Here is a 19143-nt window from a genome sequence, read left to right on the forward strand (position 1 = left end):
TATATTAGGGTTAACTTACATTAGGGTGTGTTCTTTGCTTTGAAAAGGCTAAAAAAAGAGAAAAGTATTACTTTAATGTAAACTGTTTGTAAAGCCAAGTCATTAAAATTAGAATGTAAGTGCTTCTCGGTTTATCTTTTCCTATGTTAGTTCACCACCTAGCTCTACAGACATCTGTATCAGCAAAATTAAGGCGGTGACAGAGGGCCAGAAGCTAGTAATAGTGCTTGCTTTCAGCAGTACTCCAGCTGAAAGCAACATGTAACACTAGAAATGGTAAGAAGGTAACTGCCAATCTCTCCTGCCAGAATTAATTCTTTGTGAGTAAGGTAACAAGAAAACAAAGTAATGTTTTGTTTAGGTAGCTGACCATACCAGAGCTACTTTTTATCGTACTGAACCCATGGGCATTAAATTTGTATTTTGCCAAATAAAATCATGTTTGTCACTTTCCCATGGTTTTACAATATTCTGGTGCGTTGCTCCTGTAAGAGTTCCTTGTTTTTTCAAGTGTGACTTCTCTCTCAGAATAACATCTTAAAATTAATATGCAGTCTGATACCACTGACTCATACTACCTGTGCAAGTACAGCAGGGATTCACAGCAAGAGGTCTACTCCTTACATGGTGTAACTCGTGGCCTGGGCAGTAAGCCTGTGGTGTGGGGAGCAAAGCGCGATCTCTGCTACCCTCAGGCCAGCTCCGGTTCCAGAGGCAGTGTTCACCCCGCCAGCATAAAGCTTCTCAGCAGAACGTATTATCCAGGGCTGTGTCTGAAGCGACATGTATCTTACAATGTCTCCTTCCAGAGCTGTAAAGCTGGTAATAAAATGTTCATGCACTTTTCAGAACATGAGATGCTTCTTATATTCTTGTTCTCTGTGGCAACGATTAAGAAAGAATGAGTAACTACAAGCTTTGTTAGTATCCCGTATGTAATTGATATCCAGTGTACCTCTGCTTTCTAACCTCACAGGTGACCCTCTCTGAACCCGCTGTTTTGCCTAGTGCCTCCAACTTCCAGTCTGAACCAGTGGAGGGCCGGAAGGTCAGCAAAGTCATAAAGACCACTGTAGTGCAAGGGGAGAGAACGGAGAAACACCTGGGGGATGCCAGCCTAGCTACTGATCTTCCATCAGCCAAAGAGGACTTTGAAGAGGTAAAAACGCCTTTTCCGTACAAATACTAAATGAGTGTCACAACATACCTGGGGACAAATTCTGCTCTATTGAAAGCGTTGGGGGAAGTGTCATACCCAGCTGCTGAGTATAAACCTCTGTTGCTATACTGGGCCATGTTATAGGAGTTTTTGTCTACGAAGTGTGCGCGTGTGGGGAAGCTAACATTACAGAATTAGGTATAAAACATTAAGATTCTGAAAAAACACCACCAACCAACCCAACCCTGGAGGCTTTAAGTAAAGTTGTGTGAAATCATGGGTGTGGTCACTGTTCAAGAAGAAGTTTGTTTATATGTTACCCACATGGAGCTCATTTTAGAAACCGATACCGTTAAGTCTGCTCTCTGGCTAAGGTGATGTATTTGTCCTTGAAATAAACAGCTGCCAAGCTGATTAGCACCTTTCTGTTTTTATGCTTTTTCTGATCAGTTTAGACATTTCAGTAATAGAAAAGTGATACTGTATCAATACAGCTTTTTTCTACAAGGAACTGATAGCACTTCACTCTTAATCCATTTTATTGTCCCTTGGAATAACACATGTAAAACACATCTTAAAGATTTGCGTGGATAAAAGTAGTGTGTCATTAGCTGCAACAAAGGTACTTGGTTGGGGTTTTTAATCTGACAAAATATCATATAAAAATAGATGCAACAGTATCAGGCATGGTCTGGATATTTCCTGCCATGCCATGCTGTCGCAGCTTGCAGGAAGAGAAGAGGTGCTAAGCTGTTCAGTGGCAAGGGCAGGGCTGTGGCCCAGCAGCCAGAGCCCTCTCTCCTGGCGGTAAAAAAACAAGCAGCAAAAATTCATGCAGAGACATGCACAGGAATGGCTTGGGGAAATAACACTTTTCCCAGCTTGCAGCTTCTAGTTTAGTAGATCATGAAGCCTGGGGAAGATACCACACAAAAACCCACATCCAGCCAAAAGGAAAATGAAAATGCTGCCTTTTAGTTCTCGTGTTTTCTATGAAGTATTAGTAACAGCAGATAGTCTCTGGAAAAGCTTGCCAGGCTCCACTCTCTGCTTGTTCCCACCTCTGTACAGTGGAGGCTCAGGAGTATCACCCATCACGTGTATGTACAACCGTTCCTGTACTCTCACCCTGAGAACAGGCAGCTCAAGGTGGCAGTGGGGACAGCTGTGAAAGAAAAAGTATTTTCTGTGCCAGGAGAAAGGTCGCTGTAGCAGGCTGTCATAAATAGAAAGCATGAGTTCTCCAAGTGTGGTACTGTGAAACCTTGACCTGGGCTACCTTCAGAGTTGAAAAGAAAGCCCCAAGACATGCTTCAGTACAATTGTTAGTCAAATGAAACTACCCTACACAAGAAACTGTATCCAATATGTGTATTTGAGCAATATTTGAAAGGATGCAAAAGGACAGGCAGCTGTTTCTCTTTTTTGGCTATTCATCATTTTCTCAGTATTCAACTTCATTAATATAGAGCACTAAGGAATGAAGAGCAAATACCTTCTGTTCTAGGTTTTTGTTTTAATTTGAAGTTTATGTTTTAATTTGAGGCTTTGAGCTACACAGGTAACCAAATGAAAGTCCAGCTCCCTGCTTTAGTAGAGAAAGAAATCATGAAAGATGACGGATCCATTATTAAAAGGTTTGGTGTGGCACGTCACTGACCTGTTACTACAAAAGGATTAACAAGCCCATAATAAATGAGTGGATTTAAGCAAGTGGCTGAAGTGAAACCACTGGCAGCATCTATAACTTTATTTGCAAGAGTACTAAATATGACTACTAACATTCTGTTACAGGAAGGGAAATAACGCACTGGAAAAAGTCTACATGTGCTTGAAAAGCCTCAGTGAATAGGGCAGGGGTGGGGTGGGTTCACTCCAGTGCCAGGCAGCTGCTCCCTAACCCTCCTGGAACGGGGGAGAGAATAAGAACTGCAAAAGGGTGACAACTCATGGGTCAAACAAAGAGTTTAGCGAGGGAAGGAGAAAGGGAAGAACAACCAAACAAGCGATGCAAAGGCAGTCACTCACCACCTCCCACAAGCAGAATTACACCCAGCCAGTCGCTGAGCAATCATCACCTTGGAAGACATAATCCCCCACCCCGCTTCTTCCTCTGCTCCCCGTCAGTATTGCTGAGCGGGATTCCCTATAGCACGGAATATCTCCTTGGTCAGTTGGGGCCAGCTGGCCTGGCTGCCTGCCTTCACAGCCTCCTGCCCACCCCCAGCCTACTCACTGAGGGGACCAGGGAGAAATAAAGAGAAAGTGCAGATGCTGCATAAGCACCATTGAGCCGCAGCCGCAGCACTGGCCAGTTACCTACCTTGTTCCGGGCACAGCTGGAAAACAGTGCCCAGGCTGCTGTGAAGTGAACTGCACCCTGGCCAGACCCAGCACAAAGGGGTATGGCTGCCTGGCTGACTTCATATGAGGCGACACGGCGTGGTTCACAGTTAACAACAATAATCAAGGTTACTTCAAAAGTATTTTTTTCATACCAGTTGCCCCTGCAATCATTTGCTAATTTTAACATTATCAGAATAGACAAGAGGATACATGGGGATAGACAGATATATGCATGTGACAGTTCAGCCTTTCGAAGAATGAGGCAGGGCAGATACTAGGAAAATATTTGGCAGGGGAAAAAAAGCGCTACTGTAGTACAGCAAGTGTAGTCATTCCTACCACACAAAACTTGAGCCGAGGCTGCTAGAGGCTAGGTGTCTTTTAGAACCCTTGTCTTCCAGAATCGATCGTGGCCATTGGGGTGGTAAGGCCAACGTTAGCCTTTGAAAAAACATCCTGACCAAAGTCTGTAATTGTAATGAGCTGTAGGACACCTCCTGGTTTCCAAGCCAGCGGGATGGTGTCACCAGGACACACTGGGAGCCAGAAGACCCACTGCATCTGCTTTTGGACGAAGGGCACGTTCTTATCCAAGCGCTCCATCTAACGGAGGGAACTTTGGGCTTCTGGGTACAGCTAAGTGAGAGACACCCAGCTGCCCTATGACAACTACTTTTATTTGCCATAGATCTGGAAGGGACTTGGTGACGTTTAAGGTTCTGACTAGTAAAGCAAGATGGTTCCAAATGAGGCAAGAGAGTAATAAATAGAATAGTTTAGGACACTAACTCACCACAAATGTAGTTTTACTGACTGTCAGAAGTAAGATTTGTTCAGAAGTAAGCATTCGAGAAAGTAATCAGCTTCAATTACTGTTGTACAGGACAACTCTGTGTGTTGACGTTAAATACAGCAAATAGAAGGTCTCATATGAATTTCAATGTATGTTGCATGTCTGTGTGTTACAGCATGGTTTTGCTGGGCATCTCAAACTGTGTGCTTCACCAGCGCGTAGAGATTAATTGCTATTAGCTTACATTATGAAAGCTCATTAAAGCGGTGCCACGTGTTGTATTCAGAATGCCTAACAAATATCTGACCTCGGTAGCTGGTCTGACTGCCAGCTACAGCTCTTCTCATGTTACTTTAAATGAAAAAGCCATAAAACTGCAGCTGAAAAAGAGCGTTTTTTTAAAACCTTCGGGAACCACGGGCTTTTAAAGACAGTTTTCTCATTTATTTTGTTTTAGGACAACACTAAGTAAAGCCAGCACACAGAAGAGGACTGTGATGAAGGATCGGTATGGAAAACACGTTCACATAGAAGAGCTGGAAGACACACCAGAAGCGCTACCACAGGATGATCTCCAACATGACCTCCAGCAGCTTCTCAGACACTTCTGCAAAGAGGACTGGAAACAGGAGGCGAAGTGAGAAGCTGCCACCCCTCAACACCACCGCATAACCATCCATCCCGTACGCAGCCTTCATCTTCTCTAGCTGTAGACATTCTTACCTACATAATCACCAGAAGACACTGCCACTTCTACTTGTGCAGATGCAGTGAATTCATTTATTTCCCCCACCCCACCACCATATTTGATTTTGGGTTTTTGTTATTTTTTACCCTGTAAGCTAATTTGTGACCAAAGATAGCATCCTTCATTCAGGATGATTTATCCACCGAATCGTCGTCTTTGTGCCGTACCGGGAATTTTTCAGCATCGCCACTTCTCACTGTTCCTTTGCTTCTGCACTAGCTTCACAAATTTGCATTTGTCAAGCCGACTTCATCTACAGGCCTCTTCAAGTGACTATGTACATGCACCACAAAAAAGGGAGTTAACGCGTAAACTGTATATAGCAAGAGTATGTGGACTTACAAGACTGCAGAAAACACACTGCCTGTGACTACAATTAGCGTCATGGATTACAAGGTCTATTGACACTGCTGAACAGCGATTAATAAAACAATGTTAACACAATCGACTGCAAACACAGACTGACCAAGGAGGAAGCACTGCAGATCTACTGCATCCATAAGCCTTCCAGTTTAGGGATCTATTATAGTTAAAGGCTCTAAGAGTCAGGCTAAAAACCTGGAAATTCAGCTGTTCTCGCAAAGTAACAGCTGACTGTGGCCATTAATACTTCTAAGACCTTCGGACAGCCACTTAAAGATTTCCAGCAAAAGAAAAGGAAAAGAAAAAAGAAAAAGAATACCCAATTAGGTAACCAACTTGCTAGCAGCTATATCCATGGCACATTTGCATACGGTATTAAAATCTTTTAGATCTGGACATGTGGCAGGGTGTATTAAACAATTATAACTACAGTAGTTTCCTGTTTTCATCACTGCTTAGCAAACCACACTGTCTTATTGGTGGTACTTCCTGCTGGCCACTGCACTGTAGATAACTATGGGAGAAAGACTTATCCACTATACAAGGAGAATAATTAAATCACCGTGTTTTATCGAGATTGCCTCTTATCTGATACATGCATGTGGCATTTGAAGGTCAAAACCAAACCCTCCTATAATCATGTCAGCTTGTTAGCCCTCTTAGCACTGAGCGAGCAGTTTTTATCTTCCAATCAAGTGTTTTTTAAAGAGAAAGTGCTCACAATCCTTGAAAGCCAGTTTCTGTTCATATTTTGTTATCTATCTCTATATATAATATATATATATTTCTAAAAAAAACCCTCTGAAAACCACGATAGCATGTCTGCACTTTTATTTTCAAAAAAGGGAACGTAGAGATCTGACATTTTAGGTGTTCTATACCTTAATAGTTAATGGAGGGAGCTCCATAGTGTTTTAGCATATATAATACACACACACTAACAAAATGTTTTTGAACAGCTATTTGATTTTTTTGATAGTATACTCAAACCCAGAGTAAAACAAATCCTCTCCTCTAGGAGTAATACTTTTCCCAAGCTTATCTGGCCTTCTACAATTATTAGGTTGGTTGTTCTTTTTTAGTGACTCACTCAGTGCTCAGAGCAAGGGCACTTCCTCATTAAGGTGATGATGCCAAAAGCATGAAACATCTGGGGAGTTCTGGCTTTCCTGCAGGCAAAACAACCCGAGGTGTCACGCTAACACTTTTTTGGCAGGCCGGAAAACAAAAAAAAATAAATAATCCCCAACAATGAGTGTTTTGGCAGCCAAACCGAACGAGACCCATGATGAAACATTTCATAACGCATCATGGCTTTCTTATTGTCAGAGACAGCACAGGATGATCTTCAAGGATGGGGCTCTAAAGAAATGCATTTCTGTTGTGTTATTTGCGGTGCAGATGATGTTCTGTGTAACAACATAATGGTTATTCACCTCTTATTTTGATTTTTTGCTGTGTTATCAAAGAACTTGAATACTGTGAGAAGAAGTGACTTTTAAGTTGACGAATCAGCATCTTGTTCCCATGGTGATAACACTAATTGAATATATCTATGAGGGCATGTATTAGTTAAAAAATAAAAAAAAATACAACACTAACAATACATAGCTGCAATGTGTACAATGGCTGATTTAACTAAATAAAAATGTACAAGTGTTAAATGTAGAAACAACGGCTCGCTCTCATTTACTGGCAGCGCAGCACAAAACGGAACAGCGCTCTTCGGGAGCCCCAGCTGAACTACCATAGTTACAGTTCCTCTGTAGGCAGCTCCCAAAGGGATGGGCGTGTGTGTCTGGTTTTAATTGTGCCATTCAGTGCTGATTGGGACCTGTCGGTCTGTTGTAAGTGAGTGACAAAGGTGGTTTTCTTTAATCACTGCTAATAGTTTTTCACAGGGTACCCAGCTGCGTTCCCTAGTTGTTATAGCAGGCCTGGAACTGCGGAGTTGTCCTTCAAGAGTGGCTCAGACTGTCCCAGCCCATTACTTTTTCAGCACCCACTACTCGTTAAGTGCCCATATTTCTCAAGCAGCAGAAGGATAGGGAAGAGCAACAAAGGGTGAATATCTGTCACATCTTACATCCCTGTAACACACATAAAACACTGGGAAGAGTCAGTTTTGTTGCCAACTGAAAATGTTTCAGTATAAGTCCATTACTGCAGGCAATGCTCTGGCTAATGTAACCGCTCACAGTACCCCCAGTCTCTGCCTGACCCCCACCTTCCCAGTCATTCCAGTAAGTCCTTCTACACGGGAAAGAAACCATCACCAAAGCCTGGGACCCAGAGAGGTGCTGTCGCAGCAGGCTGGGACACGGAGCCTGCTGGTCAGGCCTGCCTGCCCTCCCAGAAACTCAGACACTCTCTCCAAAATGACAACCTGACACACAACTCAGAGTGGACACATTTATTTTAAACTAAATAGCCCCCAAACCCACAGAGACTGACTCGGTACGTACATGACCAATGACTGCTGCAGGTACAACGCATACAGCCTGTAATTTCAGGCCTTCCACAGTGACCACTTTCAAAGAACAACAAATTTGCCTAAGAAACGGAATACAGACTGTTTCAGCCACACCATCACCCTCAGACCTTCCCCACCACTTCCCAGCTCTGAACCCTGCAATTGCTGCAAGCTGTCAGCTCTTGAAATGCCCGATAAAGATGACACCTATTGTTGCAATTCCTGCCAGCAAGGCATCGACACCAGAAACAGAAGCTGTATCGGCACCCTTGGCCATCCTCTTCCAGCCCCTGTACGACGCTGGTTTGCCTTCCGAGGCCTAACCCCCTTCTCAGTACCAACTGCGGCAGTGGGCACAGGCCACCTCCACTTTGCCTGCCCTGTCTGCCCCCTCCCCGACCAGCAAGCCAGCAATTAACACCACCCAGCAGGCTGCCAGAAGTTGCTTTACTCAGGGCCGTACGGGAAAAGGGAGTCAGGCAAGCGATTTTGGAACGCATTTCTGACGCGCTGCATGGATACGAGCAATATCACTGCTCTGCTTGCACGCCATGGGGCTATTAAGACCCAAGGCTGTACCCAGAACTGAATCTTCTCTAGTTGTTAAAAAAAGCTGCCAAACGAGCAAGAACATGCAGCCACACGATGACCACCCAGCAGAGAACCCACTCACACACATCCTGGAACCCTGTACCTGTTTACCCCACAAAAGCTAACAGTGTTTCCAGGTCAGCAAGTGCCTAATGAGGGCACCAGCTTTTTGACTGCAGTGACCGACTCCCTTTTCAGCTCTGTCGAGTCAACATCCTTCTTGCTCAGCCTTAAGGCTGCTTTTTTGATTAATCTGTCACCAGCTTTCCTCTATATATTGAATCAGTCCCTAAGCGATCATTGCATGAGCCCAAACATTGCTGCTGCAGAGCTCAAGGCTGGAACAAAGCGCACCTGTCCACTTACTTCCCAGGAATTACAGGCTATGCATCTAAAACCAGCATGCCATTTCAATATGCACAGTTGAAGAGATTGAACCACCAGCATCTACTACCAGCTGGAGTGCCTCAGAACACACGGCGTGCTCAAAACCCGCCGGATTTGCGGTGCAACACCATGGCTTTCACCGAACTAATACTGCTATAATAGTAAATACAGACCTCACAGAGCAGGCAGGTGGAAGAACGGTATGTTTGGTTATGCGATGCTCAACTGGTGTACCGCTGAAGGGTTAGGATCCAACAAAGACTCTCCCCTACAGCAAAATAAAACCCCAAAAAGGATTTTAAAAGAGCAAAGAAACAAATAGAAATACGCCATTCTGATTGCCTAGCTTGTGTCTGTGCTTTGCTCTTCATGTTTTTGACAGGTGACTGCCCACCAGTATTCCCTCTTCCCCTTTCTGCAGTTTCAGCTTCATGTTCTCATGCCAACATGACTCCATAGCAGGAGCTGACACAGTAACAGGATTAAATAGAACAGAAGGCTGGCACAAGGCTCTGGCACTGCTAAAGATCAAGCATTCCTCAAAAGCATGCTAGAGCTTCTCTTTGCATCTCTCAGAAATGAGAGGCTGGCCAGTTGGTTGGAAGGTAGGAGACAATGCCCAGAATCACCCCACAAGCCACCACATCACCCTCTTGTTTCCAAACCCAGAAATAGGCAACTGAGCCACAAACAAATCCTTCCACTTGGCTTTGTTACTGCAGGAAGGACCTTAATCCCCCATCACACATGGCAGTGGGATTTCAGGTGCTGAAGATGCCTCTCCAGCATTCCGCCTCTGCTGTGTGATAACACACAACCCTTCCTCTAGGTGAGCAACCAGCCCGCTCTGGTCTGCGGCCATTTGGTACAGGCAGAAAGGAGGAGGGAAGATGAGCAGGGCTGGCCAGGCAGCATTACTCTGGGCCACGCTGTCACAGCTGTGTGTGACACAATGAACAGAACATTATAGCAAAATGCTGCCTCGCATTACAGACTATGCTAAAACTATCCTGGTCCCATGAGAGGACAACAGCAGTTGACAGAAAGCAGGTAAGAGCAACCGAGACACCTCAGGGCTGTGCAACAGCCTGCGGTCAGATCAGGAATAGCAGATTCACAGCATCACTTAGGTTGGGAAAGACCTTTAAGATCACTGTGTCCAACCGCTAACCCAGCACTGCTGAGCCCACCACTAAACCATGTGCCCAAGTGCTGCATTACACATTTTTTAAACACCCCCAGGGATGGTGACTCCACCACCTCCCTGGGCAGCCTGTTCCAATGCTTGACAACTCTTTCCATGAAGAATTTTTTCCTAATAATCAAACTAAATCTCTAAATGTGAATGATGCTTCACATCCGTGAATGCAGGTCCAAACCAGCATCTCCCTCTCTCAATACAGAGCAGATTCCAGGTGCATCATCATCTTCAGTTGCTTCTTTCACATAACTGAGGTACCACTTGTCCAGTAAAGCTCCATTGATCTGAGGCAGCACCTGGCTCCCGGCCCGCGTTTCAGACTGACAAAGAAACATCACTGGACAGCAAAGGGACCAGTTTGGTCTTGGCTCCAGACAAGACAATGAGCACAAGGGTGAAGACTTTTCCCCTCCCAGTTTTCAGCAATCAAAAAAGAACGTGTCGGAATTGTATCACTGGCATTAACAGAATTTTTGGAGACAACATGGGCCAAGTGTTATTGTGGAGATAAGCGACTGACACAGGAAGGGAGGAGAAAACATGGAAGCGATAACCTAAGTAGTGAAGAAAAGAGGAACTGGCATGTGAGGGAGGGACGTCCCACTGCAGTACTTCCATTGGCGAGTCCTTTTCTCATCTGTTGTATCCAAACAGCATATTCCTCTGACAGCCATATAAGAGACAGACTATTTGTTTTCCGGGTATATTTTCGAACGGTACAGAAAGCCCCTCTAGCTTTAGACACCACAGTTATTTGTTGACAAGGCAGTAAAATAAGTCATGAAATCATCCATAAATCGGTAAAACCATTCACACCAGGTGTACATAAAGACACAAGCTGCACTAAGTCCTCCCTACATCCCTACAGGATGCTATCTTACCTCTCCAAGTTGGAGAACATCAAGGTGAAGGAAATGAAATACAGACAAATACATGAATCCAAGATAGTTAAGGGATTGTTCTTTGAAATGATGCAAATAAGGGAACTCAGTCCCAGCCTTTTTGGCATTCACCAGCAGTCTATGTTTTGCAATAAAAATAATAAAAAAAAATAATCTGTGCTAATCAGCATATATAATAACACAAACAACAAACACAAAACCCCCAACGCTTCTCCCCCCCATCAAACCGAACACGGAGGAGCCTGCCTTGCCCCAGCCGTGCCCCAATAGGCTGTAGCCCCCGCAGCAGCGGGCTCTGCTCTCCTCCAGCCATCTCAACATGATTTCCAAAGGGTTAAGAGATACCAGCCTCACCTCTGCAGGCTGCCTACACACTTGTCTGTCTCTTTTATTACGAGCAGAGAAAGTTACTATTACTATATTACTACCTCCAGTGCTAAATGCAAAAATGTGGGCAATTAAATTGCCATGTGTAACAGCTGGCTGGACCCGTCTGGGGCCAGGTGGAATTCACCTCCACTGAGTTCTTGCTCAGCAGTAGCTGGCATCACACACCACTTTTATTAAATAGCCACTAGAGAGCAGCAAATCATCAGCGTTTAACAGAAAAAACACAAAACTCCCACGGATTTTTAACGTTGAATACTCCAGGATTGGCAAGAAACTTCCCATCCCTTATCCCAAACTTTAGAACTTAAATATGTGTGTATTCTATTTACATACATACACACGCACGCAGAGTTCTCCCCTGCAATACAGCAAAGGTAAAAGTCAGGAAAACAAGGCTTCAATAAGGATATCAGCATACTTTGGGAATATTTACATCTCCAAATATTTACATTTATTTGCTTGAACAGCGTTTACATCCTTTCATTGCTTACTTTCCGTGGGTACTGAAGCAGATGGCTCATTGTCTGCACCCAGAGCACGCACATTTCACTGGGGAGTATTAAAGCAAGTTTTGTACTTGCATGTGCAACTAGCCTCATTGCTCACACAGTGCTAAGAGCAACAGGACACAAACACGCTGTGCAGCCAGTGCTTCTAGACAGATCGGAGCAAACATCTAGTTTTTTGGTGTTTCCCCCCCTCCCCTTTCTTTTTTTTAAAAAAAAACAAATACTTTCTTTTGGATCTGTAAAGCACAAAATTTCTCCAATTTAATTCACTTATAGCCAGGAAAATATTTTTTTCTGGTTAACCAAGATCATTTAAAAGAAAGAAAGGGGAGGTCAAACATATTTGCCCTACTATTTTCACCTTAGATGACTAAGCCCAGCGAGGATTTTAGAGATAAGAGACATGGCTGTACCCCACTCGGGGGCTTAGCCCAAGCCCACTGAATCCAACCCTGCACTTCTATACTTCAGAAGGCTTTTTTATCAGGCCAAATTTGCTGCAGCTAGTAAAATGCTCAACAGTTCAGCCACATTCTGAAATGGAAGTTACAGTCGCTTTCTATACACCTCTGTGCTCAAAGGCTTCCAGTGGTTCTGAAGTTGAAATATCTGACAATTTTATCAAAACGGATACCCAGATCCAGCATAATCCTGTGACCTTTTTATTGCTACATTTGACATGTCCGTATCTCCCTCTGAGCGCGCAGATTTGCTTTCATCAAAGCTCATCTCCCTGCCCCATTCCCAACAGCACAACAGCTCCCGCAGGCACGGGGGAAAGCCGGCTCACGTTCCCATTACATCAGGCAGGCTTGGGGAAAGCAAGGTACACAGCAAAGCATGCAGGGAGCGAGCAATAAATGAGGGACTTAAAAACATATTTCAGAGTTGAAATACATTACTGTAGGCTTAAGAACAGATACTCTTCATGTCAGCTTTTAGAATAACCTATCTGCTATGCAAGTGCTGCAACAGCATCAGCTGTTGAACTTGCACGTAGGGGTATATGCAGTACTCATATTATGCACAGTTGTGATGTTTCAGGCTTCAACTCACTCAGAAAGTTTCCTTTTTCCTCAGACACCTCTGCCGTACATAGATCATCAGATCGTAAGTACCATGAGATTATCCAATAACTTTAGCAAGTATTTGTAGGTTTTTTGAGGTTGGTTTGCTAGAACAAGAACAGAGCAAGCTAGTTACCATGTTTTGTTCAGTGGGTATTTAAGAACTCTCTTTATCACACCAGCCATTTGAAAATACAGCTGGGAAAGGGAAGGGATACAACAGTTTCCCCCTTCTCCTCCCCCATTCCTTCTCACAGGTGAAAAGCATGTGCCTGTACTTGATGATGATGCTGGTAGAAAAGCCCAATTAAAGTTCCAGAAAAGCTAAACTACACCTGGGCACGGTAGAGTGCTTCTCTTTAAGATGAACCTACTGCAGAAATGCTCATTAAACTCAGAGAGCATTTTGCATTGCCCACCTGAATTCTAGAAGTATCTATTAGAAAAGTATTTGTCCACAAGCAATTTTCATGGGGAAAATCAAAGTGCAAATCAACCACCTCTCCTCTGACAACCACAGACACAGAGTGAGGCTTTCCCCACCCCTACCCCCTAACTCCAAAATTAAAGCTTAGCACCCAGTTTTGACAAATACTATTTTTCATCTTTTATTTTTCCCTGTCAATCTATGCATCACTGATCAAAGTCACATTCTGCTGAGTGGCAACGCTGACATTAGACGGACATAATTCAAACTACAACACACTTTTGTGGCTAACTTTCCATACACAGGGAGAAGTGTGACTTCCACAGCATTTAAACAGTGGATATTGTGCAATACGGTTCATCTGTTTGATACACATGAACAGACTTAAATAGGGTCTAAGCCCGCAATCATTATCAGAGACACATATTCTGCATGATCCTGGAGGGAAACATTTGGCCTCCCTCCCCCAAAGACCTGACCCCAGATGCTGAACAGCAGCCCTCGATTTCCCCACCAGGACAGAGATACCAGAGCACCTCTCAGGTTTTACTTCGGGCTTCAGTAACTTACTTTCACAAACATAGAAGCATGTGAGTCTTCGGCAGAGCTCTGTAAGGCAGGTTTTACCATCTCCACTTTGCCAGCATTATTTCTGGATTGCTTTCAAAAACTAAGGCCAAATTCTTCCCACAATAATAAAGAAAGAGGAGAGCAGACTTCATGTCACCAGTTTGACTTCATCCCATTATCCAGCAGCGCTCTAAACCAGCACTTCAAGAATATTTGCACAAAAAATTATTTGTTCAAAGAATTAAATATGGACAAGTACATCTCAATCACATCTCCACCAAAGAAAGATAAAGGCATTCTGAGACGGTTTTGCTGTTACTGATGAAGCTAAACCACCGTGGTTCCATCTCTCCATGGTGGCACCAAAATAACAGCAACTGACATCCCACAGCACAGTGCCTGTTGCCAGTAGAGAAGTGTGTTAAGTGAACGTCACATAATTAGTACACAATCTGCAATTCATTTTAATGCAGTTAGTAAATTATTTCAGCATTTATCAATCCATGAAAAATTTGTGAGAAAAGAAGTTGATCTAGTCCATTATTTTCCATAAAGAGCACGCCAAGGTTTGTCCAAGAGTCTGATGACATATGAAGAAAGACTTTCACGCTCTTGCTCCCCATGTAGGCTGACCAGGATGGAGAGGAGCATGTGTACCACATGTGAATAATCAACAGCAGACAGAGCATTTACATAACTGTTTTGAGCTGGTGAACACTTACTCCAACCAGTACCTCATAAGAATCACAGAACCTAACTATTTATTTTGTTTTGTTAAGGCATGGGCAATTCTGAAGATTCTGAAAAACTCAGGCATTACAGTCCTGGCACATACCCAGTAGAAATCACAATAATAATAATAATAGGAATTACATTTATAAACAGTATTTTCATAAAGTAGGAATAAGAACAGCAGCACATTTGTCATGAAAGGGCACCTAACTCTATAAGCCTTTGAAAATAAACCGCTCTCATACTGCAGCTTGTATATACTTGAAGGTTTTCAAAAAAATGAAACACATCATTTAAACAAAGCTTTGTGTACGCCAGTTGAATATCAAGTACAGATGTCGGCTAGCACAGGAGGAAGCTTGCCTGGCAAACACATGCTCCATTTTCTATGTTTAAAAGACACTTTTAAAATGAAAGCCTCTTACTTGCAGCACAAGAGTTAGAAAAAAACAAACCACCCTTGCTGGTCTAAAACTTTCAGATTGTTTTCTTTACTGTGTAAGATTTAAGATTCCTGCCCCATGAGGGCACACACAGCCTTTTATCTAAGTTTTTACAACAAAGAGCCTCTGCAGCAGGACCAAGCCACCTAGCAAGAACAGCAAAATAGCAACTCTTAACAACCACCCACAGATCTTCACCTACATCTGGCAGCCTCCTCGCCGCTCAGATAGCGCACACCACCTACAGAAAATACACTATTTTCCAGTCATAGGCTACAGCATCTCTGCCATGCACAGCAAGGCCCCTCCAGCCACTACTCACCAGTTGCAAACAGCTCACAGGAGAATCCACCCACTCCTCCATGTTGAAGGTCAAAACACATCTACTCCTATCATGAATTCCTGAATATTTCCTTTCTGATCACTGCAAATCTTCCCTCTAATAGCAGCACTAAGATGATCTCTAACTTTTCGGCAAAAAGCCCAGCTTCAATTGCACTCAGAGCCAGTTGTGAGGCTGTTACCCCAATGGGGAACAGCTGGCGTTTACGAGGCAGTTACTCCAACGGGGAACAGCTGGCACCTTGCTCACACCTGACTCCTCCAGGTGCAGGCCAGCACCAAAACCCAGGGCTGGTGGGACGGGGCTGGGAGACCCCCATCTTGTTGAAGATGTCCCTGCTCACTGCAGAGGGGTAGGCTAAATCACCTTTAAAGGTCCCTTCCAACCCAATCCGTTCTAGGAAAGCTTAGCATGAGGTGCAGTTACACTTGCTCTTTGAAGTGGTAAAGGAAAATAATAATAATGCAAAACCCCCCACCAACTGCACATACTTATATGAAGATACTGCAGCTAGTGAAGCCTGAAAACATAGCTGAGTACGCGCTGGGGACGGATGTATAGATTAGAAAGTGCCATAGCCTTTACTTCTTGAATGGCGCTATATTCTTTATGAGTAATTTCCAACTGGTGCTGCAGGACATATTTACTCCATATTTCTGTTTGGCTTTCAAAAGCCTTGGGTCATTCACTCCAAACTTTAGCAAGTTAACCCATCTCAGACCGAAGGTTTGTGTCCCTGCTGCTCCATGTGGACAGCCGTGAGTGCCATGCCACAAGAGATGTGCCAGCAGAAAAGCCAGTGAGGCTCAGCTAGGCACTGCGCCACTTCACAGGTGTGCTCTCTGTTATGGTTTCGGGCAAATCACCAGGCTGGTGCCTTGCTCCTGCCATGAGGTCACGCCAACCAAACAGAACCTGGAAAAACCGGGCATGAGAAACTGCTGGGTGAGGCAGATAAGCAAGGGAGGAGCTGACAAAAGTTACAGAGGGGGATGCGAGGGATGCCTGCCCTTCACAGGGGCTTAAGGGAATTAGGCCCTCACAGGTAACTGCAGGGGCGTTTGGGGGACCTCACAGAAAGCAGATGCTTGTAGGTAACTGTAGAGGAATGGAGGCATGGGTTGATCAGCATTGATAACATGCAGCTGTGGCCTGGCCTCAGAGGCAGTGGGTTGATGGACATGGACAATGTGCAGCTGTAGCTCCTTCCTGCTAAGTGGTTAAATAGCCCCGAGGAGTGTAGGAGGAGCAGTGTCGTCTGACTTCTGGAGGAAGAAGAAACAGCACAGACAGTAGAATCTGACCCATGGTAAAAGCCTTGTTGCAGCCTGCTAGTTTGATTGTGCTGCAACAATTGGTACCCTGTGTGAGGCTGACCGAGTTAGACTCCGACTACAACAGGTAACCATATCATAATGCCCTCTTATTAATATTATTATTAAATAAACCACCAATTATTATACCATAATAATATTATTATTATTCCCTCTAGATAACGGTATCAGCCATACCAGGTGTGGGTATAGATTTAGTAAAGCTGGGATCATCCAGGAAAAAAGCAACCATGAGCAGGTTATTTATTTAGGAGGGGACTGAGGCAAAGTGAGGTACAGGGATGGGGGAAAGAAGGGTCAAGAAATGGAAAAAGGGGTAACGCAGTCATAAAAATGGGACTTGCGCTTGATCACAGCAGGCAGAGGAGACCAATGAACCAAGCACCGTGCTGCTGACCCTGTCAAGAGTCGAACCTGCTTCTGCAGCCAGGAGGACCAGAGGAGACAGGGAAGGCAGGCAGGATGCTTTCCCTGCCCAAAATAGCAACATGCAGATGGATCGCATTATCATGTGTTAGTGTCCATTCCTGGCCAGATGGCAAGTGCCCACCACTTCCCACTGTGCTCACCCTTCCAACAGTGCATCTCATTGGGCTTGTCAAATTCAGTGGTATTCAGTTTATTTTCCACAAAAGCACTGGCATTTAACACAGCTGCACACGCTACAACCTGTGCAACAGTCCTAGGTGGGGTTTTTTGAGTTTGGGTTGGTTTGTTTCTTTCTTTGTGTTTGTTTATAGTAACTAAACCCAACCACACTGCAATAACAACTGTACCGAGGTTAAATGCCAAGTTGTGTTTTCAGGCACAGCAAGTTCCTATGTTTGCTTAAAAGAAAGTTTGGTTAGTTTAGCATGCCTGCAGACCACCTCCCCTCTATGTGAAGGGGAGCACTGTACCTTAGCCATGCATTGTGAAGCTGCCTCTCCGTTTACCCCATCACCCACAGCATGTTATCAAAACCTGTTCGATAATCAGAAATGGTTTTAGAAAACTGTCAAGTACCTGAGATGACAAAGCCCAGCTTCCTGCAGCTCGGCTTCTTCTCAGGTACTTGACAGTTTCCCAAAACCTTTTCTGATTATCAGGAAGGTTTGGAGTCCCTCCTTAGCTGCAGACCAACGGCTCTATTCAATAGTGCTTCTAATGGTAGGCATTGGCAGGCAGGCATGGTTTTCCTTCCTCCCATCTCACCAAAAGCCAGACAGTCTAGAAATATGAGTATAAACAAATGAGCCATTAGTGCCAGCTGGCTATTTCCAATTGAGTTATATTTTTTCCCTATTATATTGCATTGCTGCCTAGAGGTCTTTATTTCTGCTCTTAATTTCTCTGGCCTGCTTATTTTATTATCCAAGTGTCACAGCCAAATAGCATACAGCGGTAGGTTTTGTGTATTTACTCCAAGCACGCTGAATAAAAATTGACTTGAGAATATCAGAGCCATTTCTCTGAGATCTGTGCAACAGAGAGTCTGAAATGCACATTTTAGAGGGGTGGCAGTTATGGGCTTGCCTGACAATTCAAAGACACCAGAAAAGCTGTTGCAGATTCTGGACATAAGTCACTTCACTTGAATATTGAACAGTGTCCAGGTTCTCTGGCTAGTCTCCCAGATAGATGGTATTTCAGTAGTGAAGAGAAAGTCCTGTGTGGGGACAACACTTAGAAATAAGTATGTTACAGAGACAGGATAATGACTGATCCCATGGGATGTGGAAATACTTACGTAGGAGGAGACTGGTAAACTGCATATGGGAATTCAGACCCCGTTTGATAGTTGACAGGGGCTCTAAATCCCTTACAAATTTTAAGCTCTTAGCCCAAGTCTGCAAGCATCTTCAGCATTGTTTTGCTATCATACTTGAATTAATATTCAACAGAAATTTTTGTTCAGTAGAAATCACTAAATATAGTCCCAAATTTGTACTGGGGACTGTGTCAGAGTCCAGATCTCTTACTGTACTAAGCCTTTACACCACTCATTCTCAGCACTTCTCTAACCTCCCCTTCTCCACTAGTTACAGCATGCATTTTACCGGTTTGCTATGATTTCTGAAACTGCCTCAACTTTTACATCCATCATTAAGCGAGATTTTCACCTGCAGGTTGCCATTTGCTGGTACACGATGTATACAGTGCATACCTTCAGGCATTAGCCTAGCAACACTGAAAAGAACTCCCCTCTGCAGAAGCTGCTGAAATCACAAACATGGTATACTCAGATGTTAATGATCAAAATTACCTTAGGCAGTTTTGGATGGGCTCCAAAATAAAACTGTTCCCTCTTTTTATCAGAGGTAACCAATTTCTGTCCCCAGTTACCGCCTAGTTGTTTAAGTTGACCAGAAGATATGAAGGTCAC

General features: G+C 44.0%; 2 protein-coding genes across 40 annotated transcripts in view; one reads left to right on the forward strand and one right to left on the reverse strand.

Annotated features, from left to right (window-relative positions):
- Window positions 1–7077, forward strand: part of ANK2 (ankyrin 2) — a 382388-nt gene extending 375311 nt beyond the window's left edge. For 38 of the 39 annotated variants that reach the window (XM_056356296.1, XM_056356314.1, XM_056356324.1 and 35 more), the window contains 2 exons: window positions 977–1159; window positions 4756–7077. In XM_056356296.1, coding sequence (XP_056212271.1) covers window positions 977–1159; window positions 4756–4770 — 198 coding nt within the window. In that variant the 3' untranslated portion in view covers window positions 4771–7077. Of the gene's footprint in view, window positions 1–976; window positions 1160–2704; window positions 2797–4755 lie in introns of all 39 variants that reach the window. The other variant, XM_056356591.1, reaches the window with a different exon arrangement.
- CAMK2D (calcium/calmodulin dependent protein kinase II delta) overlaps window positions 1–19143 on the reverse strand; it is a 209009-nt gene that overhangs the window by 20325 nt on the left and 169541 nt on the right. The gene's annotated exons all lie outside the window — the stretch shown is intronic.

The sequence above is a fragment of the Falco biarmicus genome, chromosome 1 (genome assembly GCF_023638135.1).
Source record: "Falco biarmicus isolate bFalBia1 chromosome 1, bFalBia1.pri, whole genome shotgun sequence".
NCBI classification, from domain to species: Eukaryota; Metazoa; Chordata; class Aves; order Falconiformes; family Falconidae; genus Falco; species Falco biarmicus.